The sequence below is a fragment of the Bos taurus genome, chromosome X (assembly GCF_002263795.3).
Source record: "Bos taurus isolate L1 Dominette 01449 registration number 42190680 breed Hereford chromosome X, ARS-UCD2.0, whole genome shotgun sequence".
Classification (NCBI taxonomy): Eukaryota; Metazoa; Chordata; class Mammalia; order Artiodactyla; family Bovidae; genus Bos; species Bos taurus.
The window spans coordinates 78,173,432-78,196,844 of record NC_037357.1 but is presented as its reverse complement, the minus strand read 5'-3'; the positions used below and the strand labels follow the sequence as shown (position 1 = coordinate 78,196,844).

Genomic DNA, 23,413 nt, shown 5'->3' with positions numbered 1-23,413 from the left:
GGGGACTGTACCATTTTACATTCCCCCCAGCAATGTATAACAGATGAGGGCTCCAATTCTTCCTCCACATCTTCACCAACACTTGTTATTTTCTGTCCTTGTTTTGTTTTTTAAACAATTGATTGTTTATCCATCAATCCTAGTGGGTATAAAGTGGTATCTCATTGTGGTTTTGATTTGTATTTCATTGATGACTAATGATGTTGAGTATCTTTTCACATGCTTTTTGGTCATTTGTATATCTTCTTTAAAGCAATATCTATGTAGTTCCTTTGCCCATCTTAAAATTGAGTCATTTTTCTTTTTAATACTGATTTGTAAGTATTGATATATTATAAATACAAGTCCCTTATCAGATACATGGCTTGCAAAAATTTTCTCCCATTCTATGGGTTGTCTATTACTTTCTTGATAGTGTCCTTTGAAGCACAAGCTTTAAATTTTGACAATTTTCCAATTTATGTATATTTATTCTGTTGCTTGTGCTTTTGGTGTCATGTCTAAGAGAGCATTATCTAATTCAAGGTCATTAACATCTACATCCATGTTTTCTTCTAAGTGTTTTATAGTTTAAGCTCTTACATTTAGACTTCTCAGGCTATGTGGACTTAATTTTTGTATATGGTGTGAGGTATGGATCCAAATTCACTGTTTTTGCATGTGATTCAGTTGTCCCAGCACCATTTGCTGAAAAGACTGTTCTTTCCCCATTGTCTTGGCACTCTTTGAATAAAATCAATTTACTGTACATATTTCTGAACTCTGAACTCTATTCCACTTCTCTGTATGTCTAGCCTCATTGCCAGTACCACACTGCTTTGATTATAGTAGCTTTGCAGTAAGTTTTAAAGTTGGGAAGGGCTCCAACATTGTTCTTCTGTTTCAAGATATTTTTGGTTACTCCAGGTTGAATTTGATATAAATTTTAGGATCAGGTTGTCAATTTTTATAAAGTCATCTGTGATTTACAGCTCCATTTTCACCATTCTGAACCTATCATCCTATTTTTTCTATTCCTTATCTCTGCTAACAACACTTCATCCTTTCAGTAATCCATGTTCAAAACTCCTAGGCTCTTTGTGATTCCCCCCTTTCCCTGCTCCTCTTCAGTTACCAAACTTGCACCAATATCTCTCCTATTGCCTCCTTTCCACTCTCATGCAGTACTCTAACACTTATAACCTCCTTGTGAATTATACCAATAGCTTCCTAATTAATTTCTCTGCCCCATGTCTCTTCCCTCTCTAATCTATCACACACATACACACACACACACAAACACACAGGCATCAGATGAATTTTCCTTAAGGAAGGTTTTGATCAAGTTACTTCCTTACTCATAAACATTCAATATTTATCCATTGTTTTTGTGTGCATGCACACTAAGTTGCTTCAGTCATGTACAACTCTTTGCCACCCTATGGACTGTGGCCCGCCAGGCTCACCCTGTAGCCTGCCAGGCTCCTCTGTCCATGGGATTCTCCAGGCAAGAATACTGGAGTGGGTTGCCACGCTCTGTTTCAGGGGATCTTCCCAACCCAGGGATTGGACTCACATCTCTTAGGTCTTCTGCATTAGCAGGCAGGTTCTTTTCACTAGCACCACCTGGGAAGCCCTTCCATTGTCTTTGCTGCTGCTGCTGCTGCTTCAGTTGCTTCAGTCATGTCCGACTCTGTGCGACCCCATAGACGGCAGCCCACCAGGCTCCCCTGTCCCTGGGATTCTCCAGGCAAGAATTCTGGAGTGGGTTGCCATTTCCTCCTCCAATGCATGAAAGTGAAAAGTGAAAGTGAAGTCGCTCAGTCATGTCCGACTTGTAGCGACCCTATGGACAGCAGCCCACCAGGCTCCTCTGTCCATGGGATTTTCCAGGCAAGAGTAATGGAGTGGGGTGCCATTGCCTTTAGATGATGCCTAAAATTCTTAGCCTATGATTCAAAGTCCTTCATGATATGATTCCAGCCTACCTGTTGAATCTTATTTTCAGTAACTCCTTAACCCATATTATTCTGTAGGCAAACTGAACAGTCCATGGTTCACACCCCTCCTCACCTTGCACTTTCTTTTGTCATTCACTTCCTTGCCTGAAAGTCATCTTTCTACATGTCTATAGTGTATCTATTCTTTAAAGGCTCATTCAAATTCCATCTCCACCATGAATAAAAAATGATAATAATAGGAGCTAACACTTACCAAGTACTTTATTAAAAACTGAGCACTATTCTATGTATTTTATATGTATTAGACCATTTGACTCTCAAAACAATTTATAAAAGCCATTATCATTAATCCTATTCTATAGATGGGGAAACAGCAGCATAGAAAGGTTAAAAAATCTGTAGAAGATCTGTAGCTATTCAATATGAGAGCTGGCTTTTGAACCCAGGCCTCCTGGCACAAGTCCATGTTCCACATCACTGCCATACACTAGCTTCCACATTTTACTGTGCTTCACGTGCTTGTGCCAGCCACTTCACATGCTATCTTGTATAATAGCAGTAGCAGGCATTGCATTATTATTTTTTTAGTGTTGGCCTTCCTGAGCAAGTTCTAATTATACTATACCCTCATTCTAAAACCTTTGGCAATTCCCCAAATGCTTACAGAACATGGTACAAATTTTCATTGCTAAGAATTCCAGCTCCTGCACAAAGTGGTTCCCACCCACTTTTCCAATCTTCTTTGCAAATTGTCCCTCTCATGCACTTCACAGTCCAGAAAACTAGACTACTGCTGTTCTGTGTACAGAGCTCAGCCTTTTCTGACTTTGATCTTGTTGTACCCTCTGCATAGAGCTCTTCCCTGTAATCTTGTACATTTAAACTTGACTCAGATTTCATAAACACATACACATTTATACACTTTGTAAAGATACAGTAATTAGCTACCCTTTAGAAACCAGATCAAATGTTATCTCTTCAATTAAGCCCTTTTCTGAAGTATTTTCTCCCTTTGAGTACCCATCACAGTTAATCTCTTATGGTTCTTATAACTTTCCACATTTCATTTTTTTTCCCTAATTTTATTTTATTTTTAAACTTAACATAATTGTATTAGTTTTGCCAAATCATTAAAAAGAATACATTTGAATCAGTTCTAATGAGGTGGATGAAACTGGAGCCTATTATACAGAGTGAAACATAAATCCACATTTCATTTTATTAGAATGTGTATGAATGTGAATACATATGTGTATCTCTCTGTGTATCTATAATTTTCAAATTTCCACCAGCTTCCTTGAGCTTAGACTCAGTACTTTATATATATGAGAGGCATTCAATAAATATTAAATGAATAAATGAATGAAATATCATCCCAGATTGCTTTGAGGAAAGTTTACCTAACCACTGTAACAATTACTATCTACTACACTGCAAATCATTAATTTTAGGTTTTGGGAAAGTATAAAATCACTTACCCAGAAAGGAGGGAGAACACAGGCATCTCATTATACTACATTAGTTACTTCCCTATAAACACATAAGATATGCATTTAAAATGCAATTTTCTTGATGAGAAACCTGATTCCTCAGTATTGAACAGTCTGCTTTTCAGACAAAGCTATGCAAATGAGGAAGAGAGGCTGTGGCAGCTGTTTCTACATTGGTCTGGGGAAGGTGGTTGGTGCTGGAGGTTGATAAAAGCCAGTAGTGATGGCATTAATGATGTTTTTAGATAAGAGGAAAAGCCCAAGAACCAAATTGTAGCATTACCTCCTTTTCTTTTATTCCATGAGGGTAGATCATAGGCACTGCTATGGAGTGCCTTTGGGATCATTCACTGGTGCCACTTTACCTCTAATACCAGGGGTGGAACCTGGTTTTGCTTTGTTTGTTTTTAAATACTTAAAGTTCTAAAACATTCCTCTCAGAACAATGGGATGCCAGAGAGATGGTGTGACAGCTACTCTTAATCAATGCTGGTGATAGACTTAGTAACCCAAACTTGGCCCTCTATAGCCAGACCTCTAATGGGTGCACCTTCCCAGTAGATTCGTCTCCTGACTTTCTCGCTTGCAAACCAGCCTAGACCAGCCTTATCATCTTTATATATTCCAATAAGCATCTTAAGCACCCTCTAGAGACTTTCTCAACAGAAAATAAAGAAATGAGGAATTCAAAGTTGAAAAACCAAGGACAGGAAGTTGAGGGAAAGAAGAGAAAAATATTTGCTATTAACATGATGAGCTTCCAAAGTTCAAGAGACTCTTGAGAGTCCCTTGGACTGAAAGGAGATCAAACCAGTCAATCCTAAAGCAAATCAACCTTGAATATGAAGCAAATCAACCCTGAATATTCATTGGAAGGACTGATGCTGAAGATGAAGCTCCAATACTTTGGCCACCTGATACAAAGAGCTGACTCATTGGAAAAAACCCTGATGCTGGGAAAGACAGAAGGCAGGAGCAGAAGGGGATCACAGAAGATAAGATGGTTGGATGGTATCACTGACAATGGACATGAGTTTGAGCAAGCTCTGGGAGATGGTGAAGGACAGGCAAGCCTGGCATGCTGCAGTCCATGGGGTGGCAAAGAGTTGGACATGACTGAGTGACTGAACAACAACAACAGCAACACCCTTTCTATAATAAACATTTTAAAACTATTGCATTGGATGGGATTCAGAGGGAGGACTGCATTAAAGAATCACTAAGTGAAGTCGCTCAGTCGTGTCAGACTCTTTGCAATCCCATGGACTGTAGTCTACCAGGCTTCTCTGTCCATGGGATTTTCTTCTCCAGGGGATCTTCCTGACTCAGGGATCAAACTCAGGTTTCCTGCATTGCAGGCAGACGCCTTACCCTCTGAGCCACCAGGGAAGAATCACTACTCAGTCCCAAATGGAAGCTACTCAACTTTTCACAGGTATTGTTTCCTCTAAATTCCCTCAATCCTCTCTCAACTCAGGCACTGCAGATTCATTCTGCAAAAACTCAACCTGTGGGGGTTGAGGGGTGGGTGAAGCAGCATATGGTAAATGCCTCGGTGATTCCTGAATATCTTTTACAAATTGTTCAAGGATGCAGGGAACTGGGGTGGGGGGCTCCCTGTGGTGAGGATGATAAGTCACTTTGTTCAGGGACATAGGTGTCTCTTGGAAGACATTTAATTTCCTATAAGTCTCTCTGCTTTTAGCATCAGACAAACTGGACTGATTCTATTAACATCTTCAGCATACAACAAACGGAACACCCAAAGCTACAAAATAAAAACAAACAAGCCAACCTCAAACCTCTAAACCCTTGACCTTCCCAAACACACAACCCTCACATTGCTTTTGCTTTTTTAATTTTCAAGATGTAGTTTTTAAAAAATATTTTATGGGGATATCTTTTCTCTCATTGCTGAGTCCATTATAGAGAAACACAGATTCTAACTGGCATCTCCTTCTAATGCCTTGTTGTAAGTAATTCCACTTATCAATTATATGTCACCTTGGAAACAAAAAGGGCCATGCACTATTTTTAGTTTATTATTACTTATCTCTTTACCTCTTTGAAGTAAACCATCCTCATTCACATGGAGGGCTGGGGAATGAGTCATCCAGAATTAAAGAGCCTTACCAGCCTAGAGTGACTCCTCAGAGCTAGAATTAGAATACTAATTCTAATTCAAATCTAGTGCTCTTTTCACTAAACCCCAGTGCTCTTTGGCTTTCCTCATTCTGAAAGGTCTGAGGCCCTAGGAAGCAGAGTATATATTATCTGTGCAGGGGGTGGGGTAGGTGGAGAGGCAGGCTGGTTTGGAGAGCTAAGACAAAACAAACCAAAACCAAACCAAACCAAGTGAAGTGAAAGTGAAGTCGCTCAGTCATGTCCGACTCTTTGCAACCCCATGGACTATAGCCTACCAGGCTCCTCCCTTCATGGGATTCTCCAGGCAAGAGTACTGGAGTGGGTTGCCATTTCCTTCTCCAGGGGATCTTCCCGACCCAGGGACTGAACCCAGGTCTCCTGCATTCCAGGCAGATGCTTTAACCTCTGAGCCACCAGGGAAGCCCAAACCAAACCAAACCCAACCCAACCCAAAATCCCCAAATTGAAGAAGGCTTAAAGAATATGAATCCTAAGTCGCTGTACTAATGACTCTTTATTTGACCTGGGGTAGGTCATTTTATTGCTCTGAAACCACCAGGACCACTCACACAGCACAGACTACATTCTGCTCTGCATCACATTATTTGGCCATATGTCTCGTCCATCTCCTTTGCAGCCTCCACAGCATGGAGGTCAGGGAGAATGCTGCACTTGGGGTCAGACAAAGCTGGAGCTAGTGCTTGCAGGAGCAACTTGGACAAATCATTCTCTGAACCATCTCTGTAAAGCAAGAATATTCTCTCCTCCACAGGGTTATTATGCGGATTAAATGATATAATATTTGCAAAAGTCTTCTCCTAGCACCAGGCACATGGTAAGCACTCCATAATGTTGAATGAATAAATGAATGGCCTTAAGTCAGGCCCTTCAAGTGCTTTGTTAATTCCTTCAGCCCACTAGGATACTGTTGAGTTCAGCACAGCACACCATAGCAGTGACTTCCTGAATAGTACTCTAATGTTCCCCAAAGGCAGAGAGAAATTTCATAGTGTCACTGCCTGGTTATACCTGTTCTGGGAATACAGTAATTCCTTTTCCAGTGCTGCCAATCTATTACCTTTCACCAAACACAAAATTCACTTTAAGAAGGGGCAGAAACACAAGTGCCTTTCTGTTAGATAGAGGTTGGGAGAATATATTATTAAAATTGAAACCGACTTCTCTGATTTCTTAGCAAAAAAATCAGATTGGAAGCCAAACAGCTATTTGACCTTTGCAGACCCTGGATAGTGATGCCCTTGGGGGAAAGGAGAGAGTTGGAGTTATTCCAAACTGTAGTTATGACATTTGTGTGTATATTTACTGCCTGTGCTTATGCTCTCTGCATTTAGTTTTTACTCTCTAAGCCTCGAAGAAGTCACAATTTACCAAGAGCACAATTTAATACATATGGGTAGAAATATAGGCACATATCTCTGTTTCTCATTTCCTAATCATATTTTCTACACTCCCTATATACCTGATACTTCTTCTTTTTCAATCTACTTGCTCTGATTCTTGAACTTAGGTAGACAATAATGATTTGTTAACAATAAACATGCCCCTAGCCCTTCCCTCACCCTTCTTTACCCAGGAGGGCCTCCCCTAAGATTCAAAGACAAAATCCTGCCATATAGTTAGCACCTGGTGCAGCTCATCAAAATATAATATCCTTTCCCAGATGATTGGAAATCTCGGCAATGCCGTCACACAATGAGGTGTGCAAGAAAAGAGCTTGTGGATTGATTTTCATCATTAATTTGACATTGCACAGTTTTTGTGGGACTTTAAAAGAAATGCATTTTTATTACTTTTAAGTACTGCACATAGAGTAACTCCAACTCATCATATTTTAGCAGTTATTTTTCGGGGGAAGGATGTATTTTAAACATGCCTATGTTAGAGTGTCTGGTGGATCATTTAGGATCAGTGTCCTGTTGCTTGATGAAATCCAGATCACTCCAATGAAATCCAGATGGGGAAACTGGGTCTCTGGCAATGGCTGCCAGATCTTCTCCATATGAAATCTCTCTAGCCTGTATGCAAATTCAAAACTCCATATCCTGGAAATCCCAAACCAATTAAGTGGCGCTCCGCTTCTTAGTTACTGGACTAAACACAGGGAAGTGATTCTTTCTTCCCTGAGGAAATAAGTATGTCTTACATACATCTATCTTGGCACAAAAAGGGCTGGCTAAGCAAATTAATAGTGTAAACAGGACTGCGCTGGGGAATGTTTGTCCTACTTAAGAGAATAAACTTTTTATGCACTTTGTGCACATCCACTTACATACAAATAATTGATATGCTAATTACAAATGATTCTTAAAGCTCTTTCCCTGAGGTACTGTATGATGTTGTTAGTGTAGTTTGAATTACTAGCATGTCCAGTGCTTGAAAGTAATAAAAATGTATTTTAAAATATTCCGTTATTCAGACTGGCTTTCCTCTAATTAGGCTGAGTTAGTGAGGCTTGCCTATAATTAAATAGGATAGATATTTTTCTACTTTCATTTCTAATATATTTAAGGTGGTTCTCCCCAATTCCCCATCCCACCCCAACCCTGGCATCCATCACCTTGTTCTACAGGATTCTCCTGCCCAGAGCAGGCATACACAAACCTCTTAGCATCCAGCTCAGTCTTCAGCAGCACTTACATGGTCTCTAGACAAACACACTGCCTTTAGTGCCTGGCACACATCCATACCCTTTCACTTCTTAACTTAGCTGCATATTTGATACGGCTTTTTTGAGGTGTCTTTTCTTTGGTCTTGCTTTAAGTACCAATGGGTATGGCTCTTTCCTGATACTGCAGTGGGTAACAGCACACAGCAAGCAAGGCCCAGACAAACTTTGCATCAGGCTTTTTTGTCAGGTAGAGGACACCAGATTTAACTAAATCTCTGTACAGACCACGTCAACAGGATTCAACAAGGCAGCTCATCAGTGCCTGCAGCTGCCGGGTGAATGACTGTCAGGCGCAGTCATTCAGAGCAGAGCCTAAAGGGTAGCTTTTTTAGGCTAGAGGGAGGGGATAGAGCAGTGATCAAAGAACACGGGAGGTGGGAGAATTAGGGTGGGTGAGGGGGTACATGGTAGTGAGCAGCTGAGAGGAATAATATGAATTTTGAAGATAGAATGTTCCATCAAGCACAGACACAGTCAAATTTAGGATTCTTTTCAGAGCAGCCCTGCATTAGAAGGTGTAATTCTCAAGTTTTCCATTTATGAGCTGGGTCTTCCTGTCTCTGGATAGTTTCAGAGCATGTTCTAGCATCAAAAGCTATTAAACTGCTGTGGAAGAATAAGGTCACTTTTTCCAGGGGGCAGGGATCATTCAGCACTAAAAACAGTGCAGAGAAGGTACACATCATAGTGACAGAACAAACTCACTGAGTCCTAGGAGATAGTCCTCCTGAACTTACATGAAAAAATAAAAATAAATCACCTAGGAAGACTGCTGGGTGAAAGGTCTGTCATGGTGTCAGGGCTACTCGGTACAGGAGTTTAGGAACTGGTCATGAAAGCCACTGGTCTAGAGGGGAAGAAGGATATAAGAACTGTCCCTTTAACCACTGGATTTAAAGCTCAAAGGATCAATCAGGTAAGGGAAAAAAACAATTCTCCACTGTAATCCTAATCAAGTACTGTTGACAGGCAGGGCAACACAGAAAATTAAGCACAGTAGCCCCTCCTCAAAATTATCCTATATTCTTAGGCACTTGATGTCTTTTGAATTTAATATTTTAAAAGACACATCAAACTAGGAACATTAAATGAATGGCCCACTCTGGCCTCATTTCCACCTGTGCTTAATGTTAACTGTGAATTTAATTAGTATCTGAGTCATTCATTTTCCAGAAACAACAGGCAATTTGCATCTGCCTTACCACAAAGAGGCAGAATAGAAGTTTATAAAACAGAATGAAAACATTGACTACAAATATCTTACTTATGGAGGGCTGAGTTCAAAGTGCAAGGTTTATACAAAGAAGTAGCAGCTTCCATGACCTTTATCACTGGGCCAAAGTGATCTAGTGATGATCAAGGTGGTATAGCTGTGACCCAACCGAAGAGAGAGTAATTTTGTAAAGATTTTTTACTAGCTCTCAGATTGTGATGAAAATGGGATGAAGATGGAAGTAAGGCTATATAAATTATTTGTTCTCAAATGCTAATTTTTGGAGAATTCTTCCCTTCTCATCAGATGAAAGAGAATTTTGAAAAAAAATGTATTGCTTAAAACATTTATGTATGAATATGTATTCATATTGCTTTTGCCACATCACCAAGCTCAAAGGAGTAGGCTATAATTGTTGTGTTCTTTTTCACTGAGGATCTATCTACCTGCTTTGGAAATTGAATGATAAGGAATCTGGAGTCCCAGATAGAAGATAAATTCAAGATGACTTATCATTATAATGAAAGAAGAACCTATCATCATTAAAACATCTCTTCTTTAAATATTAACATTAAAAGTCAATAGGGAAAGGAAACATTTCACTTAAATATCCTTTAGTGATGTCCCTTGCCTCTCATTTTACTTTACGGGTATTGGATGAACAGATTATAGCATGGATGGAGAACCTCTACCCTATATGTTGATATGCCCTCTGCCGGATCAAGAGATGGTATAAATTATGCCTGTTGTTGTCTAGTCGCTAAGTCATGTCTAACTCTTTGCAACCCATGGACTGTAGCCCACCAGACTCCTTTGTCCTTGGGATTTCCCAGGCATGAATACTTGAGTGGGTTGCCATTTCCTTCTCCAGGGGATCTTCCTGACTCATGGATCGAACCCACATCTCCTGCATTGGCAGGTGGATTCTTTACCACTGAGCCATGAGGGATGCTCAGTTGCAAAAAAGCATAATGTTAAAAGCCTCTGGCAATAGTAGTCCCCTGAAAACCACATGAAAAGAAACTAATTATATGAGGAGACCTCTATATAATGACATGTGACATTATTCACTTTCTAACATAGGAAGTCAGGATTTTCTCCATTGAAAATAAAGGAAATAAAGGAAAGAGCAGATTTACAGAATCTCCATGTTTTCAAATTTAATTAGAAATTAAAAACCTAAGAAGTGGGACTTTCCCTGTGCTCCAGTAGTTAGGACTTTGCCTTCCAATGCAAGGAGTGGTGATTCGAGCCCTGGTTGGGGAGCTAAAATCCCACATGCCTCATGGCCAAAACCCCACAAACATAAGAGAGAAGCAATATGGTAACAAATTCATAAAGAGTTTTAAGAATGGTCCACATCAAAAAAAGTAAAATTAGTAAAAAAATGAAGTAAAATCTCTCAGTATTTATTCTTATATTTGATGCATAAAATTACAAATTAAATCCTTAGGATTAAGAGGGTGGTTTTTTTTGCAAAAATCTAAGTAGTACTTTCACAAACATAAACAAATGGACTGTGTACACTACAGATCATGTGGCTCATTTGCATAATCTTAAGTAGTTTCTTTTTTTAAGGACTTTTCTGCAATTCCTGGAGATAAAAATCTGCAAGAATTCTTGGGGATGGTATTTCCTCCTTGTGATACATTTCATACTTTCAGAATCAATACAGTGAAAGTGACTATACTATCCAAAGCAATTGCAAGATTCAATGCAATCCCTATCAAGCTACCAATGGTATTTTTCACAGAGCTAGAAAAAATAATTTCATAATTTGTATGGAAACATAAAAGACCCCAAATAGCCAAAGCAATCTTAAGAAGAATGGAACTGAAGGAATCAGCCTTCCCGACTTCAGACTATACTACAAAGCTACAGCCATACAGTGGTATGCAGATGACACCACTTTAACAGCAGAAAGTGAAGAGGAACTAAAGAGCCTCTTGATGAAGGAGAAAGAGGAGAGTGGAAAAGCTGGTTTAAAACTCAACATTCAAAACGAAGATCATGGCATCCGGTCCCACCACTTCACGACAAATAGATGGGGAAACAATGGAAACTATCAGATTTCCTTTTTTTTTTTGGCTCCAAAACCACTGCAGATGGTGACTGCAGCCATGAAATTAAAAGATGCTTGCTCCTTGGAAGAAAAACTATGACAAACCTAGACAGCATATTAAAATTAGAGATATTGCTTTGCTGACAAAAGTCCCTATAGTCAAAGCAATGGTTTTTCCAGTAGTCTTGTATGGATGTGAGAGTTGGACCATAAAGGAGGTTGAGCACTGAAGAATTGATGCTTTCGAATTGTGATACTGGAAAACACTCTTGAGAGTCCCTTGGACAGCAAGGACATCAACCAGTCCATCCTAAAGGAAATCAATCCTGAATACTCACTGGAAGGATTGAAACTGAAGCTGCAATACTTTGGCCACCTGATATGAAGAACCGACTCATTGGAAAAGACCCTGATGCTGGGAAAGATTGAGGGCAAGAGGATAAGGGGGTGACAGAGGATGAGATGGTTGGTTGGCATCACTGACTCAGTAGAAATGAGTTTGAGAAAGCTCAGGGAGATAGTGAAGGACAGGGAAGCCTGAAGTGCTGCAGTTCATAGGGTCACAAGGAGTCTTAGCAACTGAAAAACACAGTCATCAAGATCGTATGGTACTTGAACAAAAACAGAAATATAGATCAATGGAACAAAATTGAAAGCCCAGAGATAAATCCATGCATCTATGGACACCTTATCCTTGACAAAGAGGGCAAAAATATACAATGGAGAAAAGACAGTCTCTTCAACAAGAGAATGTGCTGGGAAAACTAGTCAACTATGTGTAAAAGAATGAAAGAACACTTTCTAACATCATACACAAAAATAAACTCAAAATGGATTAAAGACCTAAATTTAAGACTAGAAACTATAAAACTCTTAGAGGAAAACATAGGCAGAACACTCTCTGACATAAATCATAGCAAGATCCTCTATGATCTACCTCCCAGAGTAATAGAAATAAAAACAAAAATAAACAAATGGGACCTAATTAAACTTAAAAACTTTTGCACAATGAAGGAAACTATAAGCAAGGTAAAAAGACAGCCTTCAGAATGGGAGAAAATAGTAGCAAATGAAACAACTGACAAAGAACTAATCTCTGAAATAGACAAGCAGCTCATGCAGCTCAATACCAGAAAAATGAACAACCCAATCCAAAAGTGGGCCAAAGAACTAAACAGACATTTCTCCAAAGAAGACACACAGATGGCTAATAAACACATGAAAAGATGCTCAGCATCACTCATTATTAGAGAAATGCAAATCAAAACCACATTAAGGTATCATCTCAGGTGGTCAGAATGGCCACCATCAAAAAGTCTACAAATAATAAATGCTGGAGAGGGTGTGGAGAAAAGAGAATCCTCTTACAGTGCTGTGGGAATGCAAACTGGTACACCCACTGTGGAAAACAGTATGGAGATTCCTTAAAAAACTGGAAATGGAACTGCCATATGATCCAGCGATCCCACTGCTGGGCATACACACTGAGGAAACCAGAAATGAAAGACACATGTACCCCAATGTTCATTGCAGTACTGTTAAAATAACTAAGACGTGAAAACAACCTAGATGTCATTGGCAGATGAATGGATAAAAAAGTCGTGGCACATATACACAATGGAATATTACTCAGCTATGAAAAGGAATACATTTGAGTCAGTTCTAATGAGGTGGATGAAACTGGAGCCTATTATATAGAGTGAATTAAGTCTGATAGAGAAACACCAATACAGCATATTAACACATATATATGGAATTTACAAAGACGCTAATGATGATCCTATATTCAAGGCAACTAAAGAGTCACAGATATAAAGAATAAGCTTTTGGACTATGTGGGAGAAGTATGTATAAATCTACCTCATTCTTTTACATACTGCACTGCTGCTGCTGCTAAGTCACTTCAGTCATGTCCGACTCTGTGCGACCCCATAGACGGCAGCTCACCAGGCCCCGCCGCCCCTGGGATTCTCCAGGCAAGAACACTGGAGTGGGTTGCCATTTCCTTCTCCAATGCATGAAAGTGAAAGTGAAGTCGCTCAGTCATGCTGACTCCTCGAGACCCCATGGACTGCAGCCTACCAGGCTTCTCCATCCATGGGGTTTTCCTGGCAAGAGTACTGGAGTGGGGTGCCATTGCCTTCTCCTAGCAGCAGCAGCAGGGAGAAGTCAAGGGTGGGATGATTTGAGAGAATAGTATTGAAACATGTATATTACCATATATAAAATAGATGGCCAGTGCAAGATCCATGCATGAAGTTGGGCATTCAAAGCTGGTGTCTGGGACAACCCAGAGGGATGGGGTGGGGAGGGAGGTGGGAGGGGGTTTCAGGATGGGGGGGACACATGTGCACCCGTGGCTGATTGATGTAGGTGTATGGCAAAAACCGCCACAATATTGTAAAGAAATTATCCTCCAATCAAAATAAATTAATTAAAATTTTTTTAAATGTGGGCAGAAGACTTAAAAAGACATTTCTCCAAAAAAGACATATAGATGGCTAAGAAAAACATGAAAATATGCTCAACATCACTCATTATTAGAGAAATGCAAATCAAAACCACAATGAGGTATCATCCCACAGTGGCAGAATGGCCATCATCAAAGTCTACAAAAAATAAATGCTGGAGAGGGTGTGGAGAAAAGGGAATCCTCTTACACTGTTGGTGGGAATGCAAACTGACACAACAAATATGGAGAACAGCATGGAGATTCCTTAAGAAACTAGGAATAAAACACACAACCCAGCAATCCCACTACTGGGCATATACCCTGAGGAAACCAGGATTGAAAAAGACACATGTACCCCAGTGTTCCCTGCTGCACTATTTACAATAGCTAGGACATGGAAGCAACCCAGATGTCCATTGGCAGATGAATGGATAAGGAAGTTCAGTGCAAGTTTGATGTATGACGCAGAGCACCCAAAGCCAGTGCTCTGTGACACACTATTACTCTGGGATAGGGTTGGGAGGGAGGTGAGGGGATGCTCAGGATGAAGGGGACACATGTATAACTGTGGCTAATTCATATTAATGTATGGCAAAACCATCACAATATTGTAAAATAATTATCCTATTAAAATAAACAAATATATTTTAAAAATCGCTAAACTTGTTAAACTCATTAAGAAAAATTTCATACTTCCATGTGACAATTTGGGGACAGTGTAACTGATGGTTAATACTCTCTGTGTGACCTTAAGTAAATCAACCTTTTTAAGTTCCAGTTCTCTTATTTGGAGAAAGGAATGGCAACCCACTCCAGTATTCTTGCCTGGAGAATTTCATGGACAGTCCATGAGGTTGCAAAGAGTCAGATATGACTGACTGACTAACACTTTCACACTTTCTTAGTAAGACTGGAATAAGAATACTCTACCTTTGCAGGTATTGTATATTCTTACAAGTATGAAGTGGAAAAAATCAAATAAATGATCAGTGTAATTCCTGGCACAGGCAAGTCCTCCCTAGGAACTAAGCTCCACGATGTGGCAGCTCCAGGATGTTTACCACCACTAGTACCTATGTACAGGGTGGGCAAGAAGCAGAGACAATAAATATTTGTCAAGTGAATGAATAAAATAGTGCCATTATACTAAGTGAAATTGCTCAGTTGTGTCTGACTCTTTGCGACCCCATAGACTGTAGCCTGCCAGGCTTCTCCATCTACGGGATTTTCCAGACAAGAGTATTGGAGTGGGTTGCCATTTCCTTCTCCAGGGGATCTTCCCAACCCAGGGATCGAACCTGGGTTTCCTGAATTACAGCCAGACTCTTTACTGTCTGAGCCACAATGAAAGCTCATCATTATACTAAAATATAAGCAAATCCCCTAAGTTATTGCATTGGTAGTTCCCTTTTCATTCTTGTTATTTAACGTCTTAAAAATTCTATAGGGTGACTTAAGGCAGTCAGTTCTTTTGTAGGAAGGTCAGAGTGGCTTCAGAGAGGTGAATTTTGGCTCAAGACCTATAGGAATGAATTCTTGTGCTTAAAACAGTCCTGACTTATATTTCAGAGGCCATGTCAGGATCTAAGGAAAAATCTAAGGAAAATAAATATAAACTGCAGAATCACTATATGATTTTTTTCTCTTCTTCATTGAATAGCAGTGGAGCTCAGTATAGACGGAAGAAGGAATTCCCCACAGAAATAAAAGCTTGAATTTAAATGAGCTATTCCTTCAATGAGCTATTCCTACTGTGGTCCTAGAGAGCAAGTTCTTTCCAGGTAGGCTATCCTGGTTATCCCAAGCATAGTAGAATTAATGTTTGTAAAAACCAGTTTGAAGAGCAATAAAAAATTTACTTAAAATAGATAAGTATAATATTTTTCTCAAAAAAGAAGGGACAAAAATTTTGTTTTTGTTGCTGCTGCTTTTTTAAACTTCTGGAATCTCTGAAATTTTCTTTAGGTCAGTGGTCTTTGATGGGGGAAAAAAGGTTTCTTTTAATTTTGGGTTACAGCGTATAAGCCATAGGATTCAAGGTAAACAGGCCAAATACAGGAAGATTTTTATTTTAATAATTACTACTGTGAACCCTAGTTCACTAGAATAAGACTATTTCTTTGATCAGGCTGATTGCTCTTACTAGCAAAGTATTGCATATGTGGATATAAAGACTGCTATTGATTGAAACGCCCTGCTTAATAGGGCCTTTCATAAGTCCTATTCATTGAGAAGTCTGTTTAACAATGTGTTTTCCTTTTGGCAAAATATTTATGCAGTGTCTCTAATTAATTATTTTACAAAGTTGAATAGTCAAATATTCTTAATCAAATGTAATTTTTTTCTGAAGTGTGTCAATTTCAGTATGCTTTGTATCATAACATTATATATATATATATATGTATGTATGTATGTATGTATATATGTATATATGTATAGGAAGTCACCATATATATAACCTTTCTGTGAGATATATCCTAGTAACTGGATGTTTAGTAAAGAATGCTTTCTGGATGTTAGGGCTGTAAAATGATAGGTGGGGTAAAAACTAAGAAGTTTGAAAACAACTCTAAAATTCTTCTTCAAACTATCCATATGTCATGACAGTTCACAGTGGGCAAACAGTTTGGTCATCCTGCAAGATTCAAGGTTTCAGAGTAGTACCTCTCTTGAATCAACTGCAAGGAAGTACTTGGTTATTTGTCCTTTTCTTAGATTCCTTAACTATGCTAAGTGTAGCCAGTCAGTCGTGTCTGACTCTTTGCAACCCCATGGACTGTAGCCCACCAGGCTCCTCTGTCCGTGGGATTCTCCAGCAAGAATACTGGAGTGAGTTGCCATTTCCTTCTCCAGGGCATCTTCCCGACCTAGGGATCAAACCTGGGTCTTCCGCATCACAGGCAGATGCTTTACCCTCTGAGCCACCAGGGAAGCCCCAAAGTCACCAACACAGCCTCTTGAGTAATAGTTTAAACATTATTAAGACTAACTCACATTGCATCCAAATACAACTAGAGAGCAAACATTAAATAAAGGCAGAACAGTATTTTTCAGATGACAGAGCTTGGTAATTAGGAAATGGTCTCTGGCAAAACAGCTTTCCTCTCCCATCAAACTTTGCCTGTATATAAATTACAGGAGGCTTAGGGGAATGGTGACCCTTGCCCTTCTAAATTAGCACTGAATGACCTTGGGATCTCTCACTGTGAAATTGTCTTTTTCATAAAATGGAACTTCTGGTGTTGAAAATCTTCATGTAAAGATTCCATATCTGGCCTATTAAGAAAGAAACCCTAAGACAATTTTTTTAAAAAAATAAAGAGGGTATGTTTAACCTTAAGATGAAACCATTAAGTTCCTGCCTAGCTGTTAAAGTCAAAAAAAGGCTACAGCAGAGGAAAAAGCCATAAAGAAAAGAAGGAAAGAAGGGAAGGAAAAAGGGCTCCTAAATTCAATATGGAAAGATAGTTCAGAAGCAAACCAGTGGCAAACTAAAATTAGAGCTTCTTATAAGTGAACCAGCAATAAGATGTCCTTTATTTCTCACAGGTAAGGAGTCAGAAAACCAGTAGGCTCATGGAACAAAAATGATGAAAAAGAGACTGAAGATGAACTGAATGACTTTTTTACATGGGTAAGCTATTCCTGTCTACTCTGTCTTTGGAGGTAGGCAGATGAACCAGATGTCATAGTGGTAAATGAACAAGATACTCTGATTCTAGGCAACAAACTAGAAGTAATCAAAAGCATAATGACTAAGTGATACAGTTACTAGAGCTGACCCTCTGCAAAACTAGTTGGCAAAAATTGTTTGTGCACCTTTCCCACTACTAATCCTCTGAATGCTCAGGGTGCTTATGCTCTAACCCTTTCAAAATCTGCTATTATGAAATGGCAGAGTGTGGATGAGGAGGAGAGATTGGGCCAGAATTCCATTTAAGGCCTAATTCTCATTGTAGAACAAAAGTATGTTTCCTTTTAAAGGAATTTCATCAGCTATTAGTCCAACAGTTGGGACAGATGTTTGGGTCAGGAAGCGTTCTTGGCACCCTTGGGATCAGAAGTGCCTTCACATAATGCCCCGACCACACTTGACTTCTGAAAGAAATCAAAGGGAAAAATGACTGTCTCTCTAATCAAAACCCGGAGCCTGGGTTTTGATTCTGGGTGATCTCCATACAGTTTGCTGGTGGAGCTGCAACGGCAAAAGGGGCCCTGGTAACTACAAACAAATGAGTGTCTTGTACTCCGGTACACAAGCTAGAAGAATCTTTCCTAAATGCTGGCTTCCTGTATACACTGGGGTAGAGGTGGCAATATGGTAATCATGTGTGATCCTCCATGGATCTTTTCCTCCAGGCTAAATTCACTTTTAAAACGTTTAATTAAGTTTGATACCAAGGCTATTTTTAAACATGAATTACTATGGGATAACAATTTTTAAAAATCATGTAGGAAGAACTGGTTTAGAGAGAAATAGGGGAGAAACAGACATTTTTTTGACTGAAGAAAGGTAAGTAGTAGACTTGTTTGGGGGTGGGCGCTGGGAAATCCTCAAGTCTGCAGATGATACTCAGCTTTTCCAGGCAGTGAAATGCCAAGTTGATGGGGAAGAGAGGAAGACTTCAGGAGGTTTCATGACTGACAGATGAGCTTCAACAGAGGCACATGTAAGGTAATCCGTTTAGGGAGGGCCAGAGATTACAAGCTACACTTGCAGGATGATGGGTGCTGACCTTTCAATTAAGGCCCATGAAAAAGCTCTAGGAAACCCTGTGGACAGAGTACTGAAGAGAACAATCTAGTTTCCTGCTATGGCATAAAAAGGGCAACAAAATGTTGGATACTGTCAATAAGAGAATTAAAAGAAAAACAAAATAATTCTCCTTTTACACAGAACCACAGGATATCATTGGTAAAGTTACGTCAGCAACTCTGATCTGCACATCTCAAGGACAGAACAGAGCCTAAGGGAAACAAAGAAGGGCAATTAAAACCATCAATGGCAGACTGAAAAAAAAAAAAAAAAGAGCCTTTTCAGTTTGACAATACAGAGGTAGTAGCCAGGGCACATGATCAAAATATGAAGAGGCTACTGCTACAGCTGATGACCTGACATGCCAAATCTCTTGAGCTAAGAGGCACCTTTGGACCATAAAGTTTTTATTTTTTAATACTTCTACTTTGTTTATACAACTGCCAGTTGTGACGGCCAGTGCAGGCTCCTTTGGGAAGCCCTTCTTTCCACCAGAATGTTGGGAGAAATCTGAGCCAAGTGGGAGAGGGATCAAAAACACCTCAATCCCCATTACTTACCTTATGCTGACTTGCTGACTTTCTAGTCAGACTCACTTCTGTACTGCCAATGTCAGCAATGAATTTGTACCTGAGCGATCCCAGTTTTTTATGAATATGAGTTTAGCCACCCTTTTCCTCATTGTGTAGGGCTTTTTAGTCCCAGTGGTCTGGTCTACACCCTGGCTCTAAACTGTCTTCCTACAAGTGGCTCTAATTTAATCTCTAACTATATTGCAAAAAAACTAGAATTTCTGACTCCAATTTTAACACAACTGATAGAACTCAAGAACTCTCTAATATTGACACCAGTGGATGGAAGCAGATCTCCGTAATGGAAAACAAACTGCTGCTGCTAAGTCGCTTCAGTCGTGTCCGACTCTGTGCAACCCCATAGACGGCAGCCCACCAGGCTCCCCCGTCCCTGGGATTCTCCAGGGAAGAACACTGGAGTGGGTTGCCATTTCCTTCTCCAATGCATGAAAGTGAAAAAATAAAGTGAAGTCGCTCAGTCGTGTCTGACTCCTAGCGACCCCATGGAGTGCAGCCCACCAGGCCCTTCCGTCCATGGGATTTTCCAGGCAAGAGTACTGGAGTGGGGTGCCATTGCCTTCTCCATAGGGGGTGGCTGTTGCTGCTGCTGCTGCTAAGTCACTTCAGTCGTGTCCAACTCTGCGCGACCCCATAGACGGCAGCCCACCAGGCTCCCCTATCCCTGGGATTCTCCAGGCAAGAACTCTGGAGTGGGTTGCCATTTCCTTCTCCAATGCATGAAAGTGAAAAGTGAAAGTGAAGGTGCTCAGTCGTGTCCAAATTAGCGACCCCATGGACTGCAGCCTACCAGGCTCCTCCGTCCATGGGGTTTTCCAGGCAAGAGTACTGGAGTGGGGTGCCATTGCCTTCTCCAATAGGGGGTGGCAGGTAAGATCAAACCGATAGTCTGGCTCTGGTCCAAACACTCTGCTCCCCCATACAGGGGCTGGCTACCTGATCAAATAAGCATAGTGAGCAGTGTACAAATGGTATGTGGGTATATAATAGCTTTTTAATTTTTTTTGAAAACAAGAATTCTGTGAGATTAGAGGCCATTTCATCTAATAGAAATGTAATGCGCTTGTTACTGGCTCAGCACTGCTGTCATACCTTTCACAGATGTGGTAATACCTCTCATCCTGTATGCCATCCTGAATGGGCACGTTTACACTGTAGTACCGTCCCTTCCCTAGGCCAACATCAGACACATCACCTGTTCCTGTCAAAGAGAGGAGCACCAAGAACAGTTTTAAGAACATGAGAATTAGAAAATATGAAGGCTTCTCTGAGTAGGAATTCAGAAAAACAAAAGGTCAATTAAGAGAACAATTTGAATGAACGATGGTTTCTAAGGGAATGAAATTAGTGAATAAGAAAAAACTTGTAAATAATGTCAGGGAAGTAGGAAAATCATAAGAAAATAAATTAGTCTCCATCTTGCTGGACCAAATGAATGAAAAAAGAGAGAAACTTCTCTTCTTGACTTCTCATACACCTTAGATTGACATAATATTAATATATAATTGCACTTATCAGGATGTTGGGGGTTATACAGGCTATCTGATAGTCCGGTAAGTGTAAGTAAGCTCTCGACAATCAATGAAAATCATCTGGAAAAAGCAGCAGCGTTACATTCCTTTTATCATTGTCACCTGAAATGACCTCTGTTAAATTTTTGCATGGGGTAGCACCAACAAGGTATTCACAGCATGTAGCTATCCAAATACAAGATATAAGAAATGTATAGAAGAACTGCAGTATTTATTCCTCAAATGTAACACTGAGCACACAGATCACTTGCCTGGGAAAAATCCTGGAGAGAATTTGTGCAGGGACACCGTCATGACTTTGGAGGTGAAACTGAAGGCATCTTCTACACCTATCAGAGAAAGAAATGGCAGAAGAAACACTTTATAAGTGCAACTCCTGTTTTCAACAACTGAAACTCTAGGAAGCAGCTGGAGGAAGGAAGAGCGAGAAGGTAGCAATAATAAAGCTAGCAAGCTGTGGAATAAAAGGAACAAAACTCAGGTCTTGAATCTCTGTCATTATAGGATGAGCTAGAACTTTGGCCCCAAGTGAAGTTAGGGTTCCTTCTCAAATTCATTAAAATTAAAGCTGGACATTTCCAAGCAATGGGGATGCCCAGGCTGTCTTTCACAATGTGTTCTAAAAGGTAGGGAAGGATTAGAGCTCAGAATTGATGTATTATCAACAGAGCTGCATAAAGGAAACTGGCACCATCTTGGAAGTTTTATATTTTGTTTTGTTTCATTGGTTCTAAGTTACATTCTTGGGATTTTTTTTCAAAGAAGTACAATATGGCAGCCCTTTGAAAAACATCATCTATACCAACATTATGCACTACACAGTGTAAATCTAACTTTAAAATGCCTTTCTATAATACAGATTTGGTTATAAATGCAATCCACCCAAAGTTCCATGTATACTAAGTACATGTTTCTGGCTACAACATGGAAGGCTGAAAGTAGCCCTTAATAGCAGCTTGATGACAGCTTTTTGAAGCCTGGAAAAAGATAGAAGGAAAAACTTCAAGAAAGGAGTTTCCTTTTCATTTTAACAGAGTCAGAAAAAAGAGGCCTGGGAGATAGATGATGTCTCTTATAAGCCACGACTTATTCAGATACACACCCTGCTTACCTCTACACTTTTCCTCCCAGAATCACATAATTGTCATACTGTATTCAGATAATCTGGTTGTAAAATGGGAGGACTGTTAGCAAATTCATGTATTACCCTCTTTTATACTTCAAATAAAGAAATTGTCTGTTTACTTAATACTTCAGTCTTCTTTAGAGGCCAACAGAGACCTTAAAAAATATTAACTCTATTTGTATATCACAGGTATGTTTGAATTTCCCAAGCTTTATGCTTTGCCCTAGGGAGGCAGTTAACAGCAGTTAAAGGCTCCAGGCACAAAGCATTAAGTAAACAAAAGAAAATAAATTAAACTACTATTTTAACTTAGAAATGGAAGTATAAACAAGTACAAGTCATGAAAATCCTGATTATCTCTCCATCAAGAAAGGTGGTATCGATTTATACTTCTCTCAGTGGTGTATGAGAGTTACCCTTTTTCAACGTCATGACTGACACTAGGTATTATTCTTTTTAATCTTAGGCAGAAAGAATGTTCTTGTTCTAATTTGCATTTCTCTGAGTCTTAGGGTGTTAAGCAACTTTTCATTTGTTTAAGAGCCATTTGTATCACTTCTCATGGGAAATGCCATTAGGTGTTGTTAGAAAATCATACTTTAAGAAAGGACATAGAGAGGAGGATAAGGGGCTTGGTGTGAAAGGGAAGAGTGGCTAGGTAGCTGAAAGAAAGTGAGGATGGGGTAGGGGTGCTGGTGAAGCCACTGCGAGGTGCTAGTTATGGAATCATGGGAGATTTAAAATAAACCAAATGTGTAAGTGTTTGGAGGTGGGGCAGGGGTCACTGGAAGGGAGGTGCTGAAGAGGGGAAATAAACTGAAATGAAACACACCATAAAAGTTGGCTAAAACAGGAAACTCTAAATGGTGCAGAAATAACATTGCAAATGGAAGAATGGTTTCAGGTGACAGTCTTATTTCATTCATTCTTACATGGTTCAATAGACTTGATTCTATTCTTGAACTCTGATACAAAGAGTTTGAATTTCATAATCACTCATTCATTCAACAAATATTTTACTGAACCACTACTATAGGCATAGGTCTGTTTGTTCCTGCCACTGTGTAGGACAGAAAGAAGTCAATAACTTGATCTGTGCTCTGGAGGAACTGAAAGGTTCTATGGGATGAGAAGACACAGACACATTAAAGAATTCACTAATAATACAATATATAATTAAATATCAAATCAGTGATAGAAACAATACAGGACATGAGCAAGGGGAGAAACTACTTGGACAGGAGTGGTCAGAGCAGATTTACTACCAACTTGAGCTCTTGGGCAGAACTGGAAGATATAAAAGGGTAAGAGAAGGCAAAACTAGGTTAGGAAAAAGAACCACAAAGTCAGGAAGGTGGGAACAGTGAGATGTGTCCGGGCATCACTGAGTACAGTAGCATAGACAGCAAGCAGTGAGA

The 23,413-nt window shown here is 39.7% G+C and overlaps 1 protein-coding gene across 2 annotated transcripts in view; it reads right to left on the bottom strand.

The window, feature by feature from the left end:
- Positions 1 to 23,413, bottom strand: part of HDAC8 (histone deacetylase 8) — a 238,674-nt gene that overhangs the window by 147,355 nt on the left and 67,906 nt on the right. For both annotated transcript variants that reach the window (XM_024988193.2, NM_001076231.2), the window contains 2 exon segments: positions 21,121 to 21,198; positions 20,430 to 20,538 (listed from right to left, as the gene is read on the bottom strand). In XM_024988193.2, coding sequence (XP_024843961.2) covers positions 20,430 to 20,538; positions 21,121 to 21,198 — 187 coding nt within the window.